At 38.0% G+C, this 15,056-nt stretch overlaps 1 protein-coding gene across 3 annotated transcripts in view; it reads left to right on the top strand.

Moving 5' to 3' along the window:
- Positions 1-15,056, top strand: part of LOC121738159 (nephrin) — a 269,086-nt gene that overhangs the window by 130,135 nt on the left and 123,895 nt on the right. For all 3 annotated transcript variants that reach the window (XM_042130052.1, XM_042130050.1, XM_042130051.1), the window contains exon 5: positions 9,504-9,662. In XM_042130052.1, coding sequence (XP_041985986.1) covers positions 9,504-9,662 — 159 coding nt within the window. The remainder of the gene's footprint in view (positions 1-9,503; positions 9,663-15,056) is intronic.

Raw genomic sequence — 15,056 nt, 5'->3', positions numbered from 1 at the left:
GTAATAAACACTGTAAAGGTATTTTATTTGATAAGAACACGGTTTTTGGGTGTATATAAAGATTGAGTTCGTGAACTAACTACACGGTGAAGCCCGCAATTTCGTTGAGCTGAAACTTGTTTGTAACGCAGGAATCCTACATTTTTCCGGGAACAAAACTATCCTATATCCTCTCATGGGATTCAAAGTATATCCATACCAAATTTTATCTAAATAGGTTCAGCGGTTTGGACGTGAATAGTTAAAAGACATACACAATTTTGCATTTTCGCAAAGATGAAATTAAATCAATAGTAGATAAATGAAATAATTAAGTATAACAATTAACAAGTAAGTGATACTTAAGTCCAACTAATACTTACAAATGGCTCCAACTGAGATATTAGTTGTAGAGACATAAAATATTACTCCAAGTTAATACTACAGAGAAAAATTAGTTTTATTAAGCTATTGTATAGCTTTTATTGCGGTATATTTTAATCAAGAAATTCCGTAACGAAAAAACCTAACACACCTTACTCCGACCGGCGTTTTCCCAGACTTCGCACGGTGTTTGTGTGAGTGTGAGTATGCAAATTATAATTGTATATAAGTTGATATATTTTTTATGAAATAAGGGGGCAAACGAGTAAACGGGTCACCTGATGGAAATCATCTTCCGTCGCCCATGGACACTCGCAACATCAGAAGAGTTGCAGGTGCGTTGCCGGCCTTTTAAGAGGGAATAGCATAATAGGGGAGGGTAGGGAGGGGAGTAGGGTAGGTGATTGGGCCTCCGGTAAACTCACTCACTCGGCGAAACACAGCGCAAGCGCACTTTCACGCCGGTTTTCTGTGAGCCCGTGGTATTTCTCTGGTCGAGCCGGCCCATTCGTGCCGAAGCGTGGCTCTCCCACGTCAAAAATGCAATGCAGTAGGTTTACCGCGGCACTCGAGGACTGCCGCGGTAAACCTAATTTAGTGTTAATGTAGTTTACGCTAGCAAAGGCGAGGATAATCTTATTAAGTACAATAAAATCTGTAAACTGTCTTACAAACACACAGTTAATAGTGTTCAAACGAAGTTTCGTAACGAAAAACCGCCCGAAGGGGTACGTGAGAGAGCTAACAAGAGGTTAGGGTCGGACCACATTGTAATAGACGCAGCGATTCGCCAACTTTATCGATGTGAAACTTTTATGACGCCGGCAACTCCGCCGCGCCAAAATTCATATATCGCGCGGGAACCGTACATTTTTCCGGGAATAAAAGTATCCTTTGTCCTTAACCGGGACTCAAAGTATCTTCATATTCAGCAAAATCGTTTCAGCGGTTTAGGCGTTAAGAGGTAAAAACCAGACAGACAGACAGATATTCGTATTTATAACATTAGTATAAATGTACCCAATTATGTAAAGTTGTAAATTAAAGTAGAAATATCAAATGTCATAATAAAATTTCACCTCAACGATCGTCCCACTGGGTTACGAGAGTTCTCTCGTGTATTGCGCACACACATTGGCAGCGGGTGTTACCGCCATTATTATTTTACGGGTACATAAAATGTTTTAACCCCTGCCCCAACGTGTCTAGTGCCCCCCAGGCGGAGCAACTGCTATTGTCGTAGGGGAGCAAAAGAAGAGATTTCGCAACCTACTCGAGCGTGTCAGACTTCGGTAAGCTTGTAATAGGTGTCTACTTATGATGGTATAGACTATAGAAATCAAATTTCTCATGTGGACGGTTAAAAAATGCTTTTTTCAAGTATTGAAATATTACCGGATCTGTCAGATTAAGATTGGGGATGCTTGGAATACCCGAATAAAAATTTTAAAATATAAAAAAATAAAGCCTCATATTTCCTAACTAAGCTGCGCAGATATTTTATGTTGTGCTCAACTAAATGATTTAGTCCTTGTTGTCTTAAATTAATTTAAGTACCTAAAAATAAATTTTCTAAATATATTTTCATTTTCATAAATTTAAACTGGCTGCAGTTTCTGAACCCACCGCTGAAATAAAACAATAAAAACGCTTCTATTATTTTTTTATTAGCCTGGTATTTTAATACCTGGTCTACATGACGCTCGAGTAACTACACGAATAGCACTTTGGGCTCCCCTACTATTGGGGCCTTCGGGCCAACTTAATCAGCCCCATAAAGTTAGAACTGCTTATCAGATGGAGAAAAGTCTTAGAAAATACTCCAGTTGGTTCAGTAGAGTTCGGTAAACTTTATGTGGTTGGGCGTAGCGGTCAAATTTGTATAGCAGTCGCAATTTTAAGTTATCTTTGGAGATAAATTTTATTGGCACTTAAATAATTAAGTCATGTAAATAAAGGATGTCAAAAAATTAAGCGCACTTTAGGGTATGTATGTGTCCCTTACATAGAGTCCACTGTGAAAGTAGTAGTGCTGAAAGAGTTGACTTGACTGCTATATCTCTGTGAGAAATGCCCCAACATCATGAATATGCCCAAACAATTATTAAATAAAAACAGTAACTTTAGGGCTGCCACTTTCACAGTTCAACTCTATGTCAGAGACAAATACTCACCCTAAAGTATTGTCACTTTATTTTATTACACCTCTATAAGAGACACATACACAGCCTAAAGTCACTTAGTTTTTTTACACCCCGTATAAGTGACATAAACCCACTACCCACCCTAAAGTCTGACTTTCTTTTGTTATACGCTGTATAACGGACAGTACACACCCTTAAGTATTATATCACTTAGTTTTGTTATACCGCAAATCAACTTCTGCAGGATCAAAACTTAAATTCCACCACAAACTAAACGTTCTAAAACTCGGGATGAAACTCTACAAACTCCCACAAAAGTCTTCAGTAAAAGAAACATGGATGAAGAAAAACTTCCTAAGGTTTAATTAGACCTTATCTTACTTTGGCAGGCCTCAGGGTACATCAATACCTTAAATAAGGGTGTGCACTGAAAATTGGCGGAGCGATAAGCGGTAGCGGTTTCATGAGCGGTAACGGTTTTCGTGTTTGTTGCTGTCTCAGTTCAAGGTATTAAACTGTAAGTCTATAATACCTTGAGTAAATTTGCGGTCTGAGAGCGGCGGGGCGATAAGCGGCGGCGAGTTCATAAGCGGTAGAGATTTAGGTGTTTTTCTGCATTTTTCCCAATGTTTCTTTATGATATAGCCTAAACTATAGATCTGATTTAAAAAGTCAATAGATTGTTATTACTTACTTTATAATCTAAATGTGAGAGTTTGTCTAGTCTGTCTGTTACCTCTGTAAGCTAACCCCACTGAACCGATCTCGATTAAATTAGGTAAGGCTCGGAAAGGTACACAAGAAAAAAGTGTTTGGTTTCCTCGATTCAAACATTTTTTCTGCGCAACGTACTACAATAGGCTGAAAAATTAGGTAACTTATTTTAACCGACTTACAAAAGTAGGTTAATATTTGTTAACTCGTATTAAGCTAAGGGTCGTTGTACACCTAATTGCCTTCCCCTTTGTTAACCTTTTAGATTACTTTTTTACGAGGAGGGCATAAATTATCCGAGAACTCCTGGTTTATCTGTCTTTTATGTGAATTTTAGTAAAATCGCGGTCTGGTATCCATACTAATATTATAAATCAGACAGCTGTCTGTCTGTATACCTGGTACTTCACGCCCACGCTGCTTTTTTTATGAAATAGGAAATACTTATTATATCTCTTTTTACAAGAGAGTGCCTGCAGCTGCCGTGTTTTCACTTTTTTTTTAATGAAATAATGGGGCAAACGAGCAAACGGGTCTCCTGATGGAATGCAACTTCCGTCGCCCATGGACACTAGCAGCATCAGAAGAGCTGCAGGTGCGTTGCCGGCCTTTTAAGAGGGAATAGGGTGATAGGGGTGGGTAGAGAAGAATAAGGGGAGAGTAGAGAAGGAAATAGGAGAGGGTAGGGGATTGGGCCTCCGGTAAACTCACTCACTCGGCGAAACACAGCGCAAACGCTGTTTCACGCCGGTTTTCTGTGAGCCCGTGGTATTTCTTCAGTCGAGCTGACCGATGCTGAACCGATTTTGCTGAAATTTGCTACTCGATGATCGGTCGGATGATCATGTGAAGTCCTGTGCCTGATCTCTCGCCGGTCGCGTCCGTCACCTGTCTCGTTGAGATAAAGAAGAGAGAGTGCTGTTGTGTATTGCGCAAACACTGGGGCATTTTAGCGTTATATTTCTATCCTTCATAAGGTGACGGAGTGACAGAAAGACAAACTCACATTAGAGTGACTTTGCAGAAATTCATTTTCGCTAACTTTTAAATTGAAGAAGAGTGAGTGCTATTGTGTATTGCGCAAACACTGGGGCATTTTAGCGTTATATTTCTATCCTTCATAAGGCGACGGAGTGACAGAAAGACAAACTCACATTAGAGTGACTTTGCAGAAATTCATTTTCGCTAACTTTTAAATTGAAGAAGAGTGAGTGCTATTGTGTATTGCGCACACACTGGGGCATTTTAGCGTTATGTTTTTATGCTTCATAAGGTGACGGAGTGACAGAAAGACAAACTCCCATTAGAGTGACATTTCAGAAATTCATTTTCGCTAACTTTTAAAGTTACTGTTTGGCGTGTAAGACAATGGACGAAATCGGATATTGTGTTCATACAATAGATGTCAGTGTTTGATATTGTATCTAGACTTCAAAGACTGGCTTTGGAGAGACCTAGACTGAGATTTAGATCTTTAAAACGTGAGAGAAGCTGTTTGGCACTGTTTAACTTAGTTGAGGCGCGAAACTCTAAACCTAAATTTGTTTATCGAGCAGGATCCGTATATTTTTCCGGGATAAAACTATCCCATTTTCTTTCCCGGGACACCATGCTTCGGCACGAATGGGCCGGCTCGACCGGAGAAATCCCACGTTCCCACAGAAAACCGGCGTGAAACAGCGCTTGCGCTGTGTCCCGGGACACCATGCTTCGGCACGAATAGGCCGGCTCGACCGGAGAAATTCCACGTTCCCACAGAAAACCGGCGTGAAACAGCGCTTGCGCTGTGTTTCCCTACCCTTCACTATTCCCTTCCCTTCCCTATTCCCTTCCCTACCCTCCCCTATTACCCTATTCCCTCTTAAAAGGCCGGCAACGCACCTGCAGCTCTTCTGATGCTGCGAGTGTCCATGGGCGACGGAAGTTGCTTTCCATCAGGTGACCCGTTTGCTCGTTTGCCCCCTTATTTCATAAAAAAAAAATAGTATGGATTTAGCCTTCCTCGATTATTGGACTATATATAGTACAAAAATATTTTGTCAATTTGAACCTGTAGTTCCTGAGAGTTTCGCATTCTAATAAACGAACTCTCAAGTTGGGTATTTTTAGTGTATATATAATCATACCTATTTAACTAGACAGTACGAATAAGTTAGATTACATTTAACAACAAAGACATGAACAAAAACAATTAAACATTTACCAACAAGCCTAAGACACAAGCTTGGAACTCCTTTTTAACTCAAAACTAGGCCAAGAAAAGGTCTATTTGTAATAACAAAAGTTCCTAGTTGACGACCCCTGGCCGCAGCGGGGGGCAGCGGGGCGCGAGGATACAGGGGAGGGCGCGCTTTGTACGGGGGCAGGGGAGCAGAACCGACGGTCGCCACAGTAATATCCTGTTAGGCTTAAGTTGTAGGAGGTAGCGATTTTGTGACAAGTATACTTTGGTATAATAGTGTGAGGATTGGAGTATTTGTTTGTGAAAATGGGTTAATAGGCTGTGTATGACTAAAAATGTCATGGGTCATAACCAAACAAAGTCTAGTCTTTTATGTGTTACTTTAAATACTTACTACTTAAATTTGAAAGCGTACAATATGTCTGTCTGTTAAACAGCTGAAATGATGAAGATATTTTGAGTCCCAAAAAAGACTTGCAGTTTTCGTGCGATGAACTAATTCCTACACAGCAAAACGAGAAATGCTTGAATGTATCACTACATGACGCCCGCTAGTTGCGCTAAAATTTGTTTACTAAGCGGAAACCGTATATTTTTTGGCAACGAAAACTATCCTATGTCCTTTACCGTCTCCCAAAGTATTTCCATACAAAATGTTATCTGAATCGATTTAGCTTTTAGGTTAAGAAGACGTTTAGCATGTAGATTAAAAAGACTTTCGAATTTAAAATATTAGTAAGGATATTCGTAATGAGTTTAATATTCAATCGCTATAACTCATTACTTGTACCACACGGTATGTTTGTTATAAGGAACACGGTATTATACCGAATTCGGTGTGTCGACAGCTAATTACGATTCAGAGAACACTCATCATCATCATCATAATTACCATCATCATCACACACAACAGTCAATACAAGAGTTGGTTTCTTACCCATGATTACATTCGGCTACGCAGTACTTGCTTTATAATGTCCAGGTGTGTGCGTAATTCATAATGATACACCACCTGTTCGCTTGATCATTTAACTGAGATGTTGCTCGTGAATTATTTGGTGTCAAAATTCATTAATAGCGCGGAAACTGTACATTTTTTTTTAATGGAATAAGGGGGCAAACGAGCAAACGGGTCACCTGATGGAAAGCAACTTCCGTCGCCCATGGACACTCGCAGCATCAGAAGAGCTGCAGGTGCGTTGCCGGCCTTTTAAGAGGGAATAGGGTAATAGGGGAGGGTAGGGATGGTAAGGGAAGGGAATAGGGTAGGGGATTGGGCCTCCGGTAAACTCACTTACTCGGCGAAACACAGCGCAAGCGCTGTTTCACGCCGGTTTTCTGTGAGAACGTGGTATTTCTCCGGTCGAGCCGGCCCATTCGTGCTGAAGCATGGCTCTCCCACGTCTAAAACGTAAGAGCGTAATGCAATGCACGTGCATTTACGTTAACGTTATGCGCTTGCTAGGCGCACAGGACTCCAATCAAGCACACTTTGAGAATGACTGCACTAGAGGAAAGCGAAACGCACACGAGTATTCATATGTGTTTCGTTTTCAATTTAGACAAACTATATCACTTTCTATTTACTAAGCCACCTGGCCCGGAATAAAAGTTAATTAAAAATCCCATTTCGTTTGCACAAATATTTATTTTGGCGGGTGAGAGGGGTGTATGTCTATCTCTGTCACACCATTGCGGTTTAAAATGGTTTAGTAGTTAAAGCGTGAAGAGGTGACAAACAAACACACTTTTGCATTTATAATATTAATATGCATTTAGCAATGTGTTTAATCTGCATTGTGAAACAACCAAATTGTTACGTCCATAGGGAGGCTAAAATTCGAACCTGCGACCACTTTTCACTCACCATTTTCCGATTCTAATAACGGTATCGATTCCATTAGAATCGGTTCACACCACAGTGACCAGGTACCCAGTTAATGAACTAGTGATGTTACGCGAAATATTCGGTTTCGGCGTTTCGGTTTCGGTATTTCCAGTTTTTAGAATTCGGTTGAAAACTTGAGTAAATTGTGAATTTATAGTATTTTTCGCAAAATGTTTATATCCAAAAGCGATTCGTTTACTGTAGACGGAATTCAGAACTGATGGAACAGAATTATTTTAGATGTTGCTAAAAAAGTTAAGCTTTTTGCTATATAATAATAGCAACAGTTAAACAACATTTTAAAGGAAATGGCGGTTAAAACTTACTAATATTTTGTATGTTTTACTAATATGTTATTCGCAACAGAAATATGGTACAATAGAAATATATAAATCGCTGGTGAAACGTAAGGTCTGTCAAATGCCAAATCCAATGGTGTTTTTGTTAAGCAAACAAAATAACCGTCGAAAAATAGCTTAGCTCCTAACTAACATTCTAAATTTCTCAGATAAACACTTATTAGACTCTTTATAGTATTTATTTGCTCTTTACTTAACACAACCTAAAAATCAAAAAAGGGTTAAAACATTTCGAACAATAATATTAACAAATTATGTTTGAGAAATTGAAAGAAATTAAATTATTTTAAAGCTTAGCTATTAATATATATTTTTAACTAAAGGCATCATAACAAAATACCAGAGCGATATACAAAAGGTATTATAACAAAATAGCAGGAAATAATCCGCAACCGAAGTCCACAAGCCCTCCCTAGCGATCAAAAGACAATTCCAATATCCACCGTCAATTTAAATTTTCTATGTAACCGAACATAATAACTGCTTTATTGAAATTATTTTAATTAGATCCGGCTTCGGATCCGGAGAATCCCGTAATTAAAATCTATTATTTGGGGGAAATTTATTATTTGGAAAATCTGAAGCTTTCCGGTAGAAATTAGAAGGGAGGAAGGGGAAGAGGTTATTTTATGTCTTCTCGCATTAGGGCCGGTATAAATAGTCAGTACTCAAGATGCAACTCGGTCTCAAGACACGGTTCAGGCCCTGTGATTGGTTGGCTGTCAAAATTTGGACCAATCATAGAGCCGAACCGTGTCTTGAGACCGAGATGCATCTTGAGTACTGACTATTTATACCGGCCTAGGTTGAACCCTACAATGATAGTGTGTGTGATGATTTAGAAAATCTAAAATTTTTCTGCTAAGGCCTCCTTCATGTTGTTAGCCCATGATGACTAATAACCACGATTGGCACCAGTTGATATGAACATGGTCATAAAGAAATGCGACGTCAAATAACGCTTATTTTAGTAAATGTAGTATGAAATACGTTCACGAGCAGACTAGATTCTTTACTATGGTGTTAATTTTATTATTATGGTATGCTAAACAGTGTCATATAGTTAACATGAGCGTAAAAGGGCATCTACTTTAAGGTTTAAAAAGCACTTGTATGTCTTCCGGTGTTGCAGATTTTGTCAAATAATCAAATTAAACAACAATTTTGCACCCCATAATCAAATATCAAAGAATAACCAGTATTATGGGAGCAGTAAAAATATTTTCGCGATAAAAACCTCACCCTCGGGGCAAATTTGGACGAATTGTTGTTTTAAATGGCAACACTGATATAATTTGCAGCAATTTTATTTTGTTTTCGTTTTTTTAAACCCGTAAAAGCTTTATTTTCGCTGAAATTAAGCTACCGTAATATGACAAAGATATTATAACGTACAGAATTGTTATTTCATAAAATGTGTCTCTGTATGTTTGAGCTATAGTTTTTTATAGTATACCAATTTTGCTGTGCGATATATGCTTAGTGATATGCTGTCATTTAAACTCTATCCCCCTTATTAATAAACGTTGTATAAGCTTTGAATAGTTATACAATGTTTTGTCTTCTACAATCCAATTAAAAATGTCACTTGTGTGACAGGAACAAAACACTGCATAACTATTCTAAGCTTATACAATGTTTATTAATAAGGGGGTATGAATTATGTCTGATATTATTTAGACACTCCGTGAATTCCACTATCTCAAAAAATTCGCCCCCCAATATTTTTTAAATACATCCTCTGATTATTTTTTTGCAAGCCATTTTAGACATTTACAATTCTAACATCTAAAAAATATTTTTATGAATTCACCCCATTTTTTTTAATTTACCCCCTAATTTTTTTGTTGCAGCGCCGCCCACATCAGTGGAGATAGTCTCCCACCCCCACAACTCGAAGCTGGAGGTACGGGAGGGGGAGGATGTGTCTTTGGAGTGCCAGGTTAGGAATGCCAAGCCGGCAGCCAAAGTGGTCTGGTATAGAGGCAACCAAGAGATGAAGGGAGACAAAGGTGAGAGTTATTTTTTTATATTTTTAGTTTAAAATATATTATGAGCAAGAGAAAAACTTGGATGAAATAGATTTTGTAATTTTTTTTAATACAAACTACAATTCAACCCCTTTAGGAGGTGAATTTTGAGTCTCTATTTAGAACATCGTAAATAAGGTGTTCGATTTTTTTATAATTTACACAATTGGTGGTTGATTATGTTTTAACAAATTTTGAATAAGGTTGAATTTTGTACAATTCTAAATACATGTTAAACAAAATAGCGTTCAAATGAATAAATATTTTCGTTTTTCCTTTGCACACGAAAACTGTAGCCAACTGAATAATTCACCAAGTAAAAAATTCTTTAAAAATAATCTTGAGCCGATTTCCGGGATAAAAATCCATTTGCACTTACCAAAATGTAATCCGGGGGGGTAAAAAATGTAAGCCAAATTTAATTACGAAGCAAAATTTGGCAACCTGCTGCATAAAGTGCGAGCTAAGCCAGGATTATGTGGTTCAGTGCATTGCTCGGACTTTAATAATTATTTCCCGTTGTTTCTCTGTATTAAATATGTGGATTCCTACATCGCGATGTGTAGTAAGGGAAACAATTGTTTTTTTTACCCCCTGGGGGTGTAATTAAAAAAAATCTTTTTGGCCCTTAGTGGTATAATTTAAAAAAATATTTTTTAGCCGTTGCCTAGTCGAGGTATATACTCGTATTTAAATGTTGTTTTGACTATTTTTTTTTTTTTTTTTTTTTTTTTTTTTGGTATATCGCCTTATGATAATCGGCTAAGTAGTTTTTGCGGGAAAGTTTGACATACTTACAATCACATGTTTATGAATAAATATGAATTTTCAATTTTATTAGTCTCGCTAAAGCTAGAGAGCTGAACCGATTTTGATAATTTTTGAAATATTCTTGAAATGTTAGGAGGGAAGTGATACGAAGCTCACAGGGTCACCTAGTTATAAATGAACCAACATCCAAAAACACATTAGATATTTTTTTTACAATGCAAAATATACTTTTTCTCTCACTTTATAATTAAAGGATTTGAATTAATGTAAATGAACCAACATCCAAAAACACATTAGATATTTTTTTACAATACAAATACTTTTTGTCTCCCTCTTTATAATTAAAGGATTTGAATTAAACTTTAGTTTATAGTTAGGCTTATGGTAATAGTTAATAAATAAACCCCACATTCCAAAACACATTGGATTAAGAGATAAGGGATAGAAAACACCAGAACTGAATGGGACCTGCTTAATCCAAAAAGGTCTTTAGGGATTTCACATATCAGTTGTAAGTTAAGAATCGCGGTAACTTTAACTTGATTCAAATGGGGTTAAAGAAATATAGAAAACAAGAACAAGAAGACTTTGATGTCTGTCCGTCTCTTTGTAGTAAGTTATTAATATTAAAACTATATGACAGGTCAATACTAGCTAAAAGCAGAGCTTTGTGAGGGCTCGCCGCTCGCGTCGTCACACCTTGACTGACTGATAAATAAAAAAAAATTGTTTTATTTCTGAATAAATTTGAATCAATATAAATTGAGCGTATAGCTCGCTTCTGCAGCACAAAAATTGTATTGATGTCGGCAGCGTTTCCCCATTAAAGGATACCATAAGACATTCTACTGTGAAAATAACTAAAATAAACTAGTCTTGCCGTGTCTTCATCAGAAATTTCCCTAATTTTTCTATGATAACACATCTACATGATGATAACACATCTACATATAAATGAAAATTACTAATAAGCACAAATCAATAGACGTAATAGTTTTTCCGTAAAGTGTACCACAAAATGTACAGGTTGTGGGCTATACTAGGGCTCGCTTCGCTCGCCCTGATAAATGGAAAAGTATTTCTATAAACTTTTTATGATTACAATCAGTTTTTTTTTTATGAAATAAGGGGGCAAACGAGCAAACGGGTCACCTGATAGAAAGCAACTACCGTCGCCCATGGACACTCGCAGCATCAGAAGAGCTGCAGGTGCGTTGCCGGCCTTCTAAGGGGTAATAGGGGAGGGTAGGGAAGGGAATAGGGAAGGGTACGGAAGGAAATAGGGGAGGGTAGGGAATAGGGTAATAGGGGAGGGTAGGGATGGGAAGGGGAAGGAATAGGGGAGGATAGGGAAGGGAATTGGGCCTCCGGTAAACTTACTTACTCGGCGAAACACAGTGGAAGCGCTGTTTCACGCCGGTTTTCTGTGAGGACGTGGTATCTCTCCGGTCGAGCCGGCCCATTCGTGCCGAAGTATGGCTCTCCCACGTCAAACAAATCAGTTGATTTAGATCAGGGGTTCCCAATCTTATTTTGTCTACTGCCCACTCTGAGAACAAATTATGTTTTAGCGCCCCCCATTGTTTCAATTTAAAATGCACCTAGATGAATTGAAATTACAAATCAACCCACAAGCCTCTACACAATCCCCCCAATTTTTTCTGGGTTCCTTCAGACCTTCAGCGCCCACAAGGGGGCATTATCTCCCACTTTAGGAAAGGCTGATTTAGATGTACCATAAACTTAATATACCTAGCGGAATAGAGAAACAAAGGCCTGAGCAAGAGAGATGTCACTATCAGTAACACTGCGTGGTAAAAAGAGACGTGTGATACATGACAGCAGCACTCTTTTTTTGACGTCCAGTCGGCACGTGCCGCACGTTGACAATTTAATATCATAGAATTCATGTTCAATCATGCTTGTGTATGTGTATACGTACACATATTTTTCACACAGATGAAACCAATTTCGGTTTCGTTTGACAGCTCGAGATTGTTGCTCTATTCCGCTAGGTATATTAACTTATGAGATGTACCTACTTTCAGTCGCAAGGACGTAGATAGAAGGGATCCTGAATGAAAAAAAAATGAATGTACGATACCCACGTACAAAATAATTGCTAAAAACCAGCTACGTAAGTCGATTACCACAGCTTTTAGGTAGCTCCGAGCGATTTTTAAAAAATTCACCCGGGGGTGAAAATGGTGGAAAATTAATAAATTTTCAATTAGTTTTCTCTTCACGCGCTGTTGGGCCGTGGAAAACGTAATCCCGTATCGAACACTTTGAGAGCTATTTAGTAAAAGCATTAAAAGTTATTTTTAACATTTCAAGTACGTAAGTTGTTAAGAGCTCACCTGACTAAAAATCCTTCTTTCGTATTTTTATTATATTAAATCGTCATTCTCTCTTCACACTCACGCCCGTCTTTCATATGCCAGGTAAAAAAGGACGGCGCGGAATCATCGCCGAGTTAGTTTTACTTGAATAAAAGACGAACTATAATGATTATGAAAAAAGTGTTTTGAGCAAATTTAGGTTTTATCAATACCTCTTTAGATATTAAAAAATATTAAAGAAAAGACAGCAAACTTCGAAGATCCAAGCAAAAATGTGTCTAAAACAAGGTTTTTTGTAAAAAAAAACTATCGAGCATTTTTTGAGTAATCGTGTTTTCGTCTTGAGCATTTAATCTTTATGAACTGAAGTTACTTGTGTCAAAAAATCAGTTTTCTAGACCTTACAGATTTTGAGATCTAGGTTAAAGTATGTAGTCAAGTTAGGGTCATATGGGCTCTTAAAGGGTGAAGCCAAACGAGCGTAATTTGTGAGCTGTGAGTCGCAGAATTTCGGTCGCGTAAACCTTTTCAATTTTCATACAAATCATGACTCACAAAATTACGTTCGTGTGAATCAAACAGCGCTTTTGTATGAAACCGAATGCAGCAGAATTTCTGCCAGCCGAAATTCTGCGACTCACAACTCACAAATACGTTATATATAATAGTCGTTTGGCTTCGACCTTATAGAGTTTTTAATTAGTTAAGGGATGTTATAGATGACGCCCCAACCTCCGTTGCGATAAATTTCGTTTGTCGCATGAGAACCGTACATTTTTCTCCGTGTATCCGTGTGTAGTATCTCCGTGCCAAAATTCAGCAAAATTGGTTTAGCAGTTTGGGTGTGAAGAGGTGACAGACAGACACTTTCACATTTGTAAGTATGGATGACTCCTGCAATTTGGTCATGCCGCGATTCGTTTATAGTTCCGGAATAAAACTATTCTAATAATATGTTCCTTCTCGGGATTCAAAGTTGGTATGCAGATCACACTAATTTTCATCTAAATTGGTTAAGTGGTTTAAGTGTAAAAAAGTTTTTTTTTATGAAATAAGGGATGATGGAAGGGGGACCTGATGGAAAGCAACTTCCGTTGCCCATGGAGTCCATAGACACTCGCAGCATCAGAAGAGCTGCAGGTGCGTTGCCGGCCTTTTAAGAGGGAATAAAGTAATAGGGGAGTGTAGGAATGGGACTGAAATAGGGGAGGACAGGGATAGGAAGGGAATAGAGGAGGGTAGGGAAGGGAATAGGGTAGGGGATTGGGCCTCCGGTAAACTCACTCACTCGGCAAAACACAGCACAAGCGCTGTTTCACGCCGGTTTTCTGTGAAAACGTGGTATTTCTCCGGTCGAGCCGGCCCATTCGTGCCGAAGCATGGCTCTCCCATGTATAACTTTCGTATTTGTAATATTAGTATGGATTCATCGCTTTACAAGAACTATATCACTCAAACAAGTACACTATAAATTCTAATTAAAATAATTCAATTTGTGTAAAAAAGATATATATTTTTTTTCAATTGACGACGGCACATCACTAATTGGCCTCTGTATTAATTACCTTTCCGAGTGCTAACAAGCATCAGCTAGGGATGTAAAAATCGATAGTGTTGAAAAAAATATCGATAAAAGTGTTGTTAAATTTTTTAATCGACTTCCAAAAAGGAGGTTATTTTAAAACGAGAGATATGTACTTACTACACATAATATTTCTGATTTAGTATGAAAATATAACCAAGCCATCAAACGCACACGTAATAATATAGTGTCCAAGTGTGTGTGCAATACAAAAAATCACTACATTAACTTTATAAACACTAATACTGATAAAAACTACACGACTTGATAGAAATCATGAAAGACCATCCGTTCCACTAAAGGTTATGACCGTAGAGAGTGCTCTTGTACTGCGCACACACTTGGGCACTATAACTTCTGCATAGCTGGCCTGTTTTAAACGTCATTAACGAAACCTAGTTACCTCCTACTATAGGAGGCATTGTTATTAACAACGGTACAAGGATACTTTTTTATAATTCTTGTAGCGCTGCAATAATTTGGCCATACGTATGTTGAAAATACAATAACGATACAAAAGGTAGAAGTCGTGTACTTATCATTTAACGGTGAAATAACGTTTGCCGAGACAGCTACTGGTTCTTTAAATACACAGAGCACACCGATTTTGGTGGCCATTAAAGTCAGACCAGCGAGACTAGTAAAAGAAGATGGGTCATGACAGTATAGGAATAAAGAGTG

This window comes from Aricia agestis, chromosome 22 (assembly GCF_905147365.1).
Source record: "Aricia agestis chromosome 22, ilAriAges1.1, whole genome shotgun sequence".
Taxonomy (NCBI): domain Eukaryota; kingdom Metazoa; phylum Arthropoda; class Insecta; order Lepidoptera; family Lycaenidae; genus Aricia; species Aricia agestis.
The sequence above is the reverse complement of the archived record's forward strand: the minus strand, read 5'-3'. Positions and strand labels throughout refer to the sequence as shown.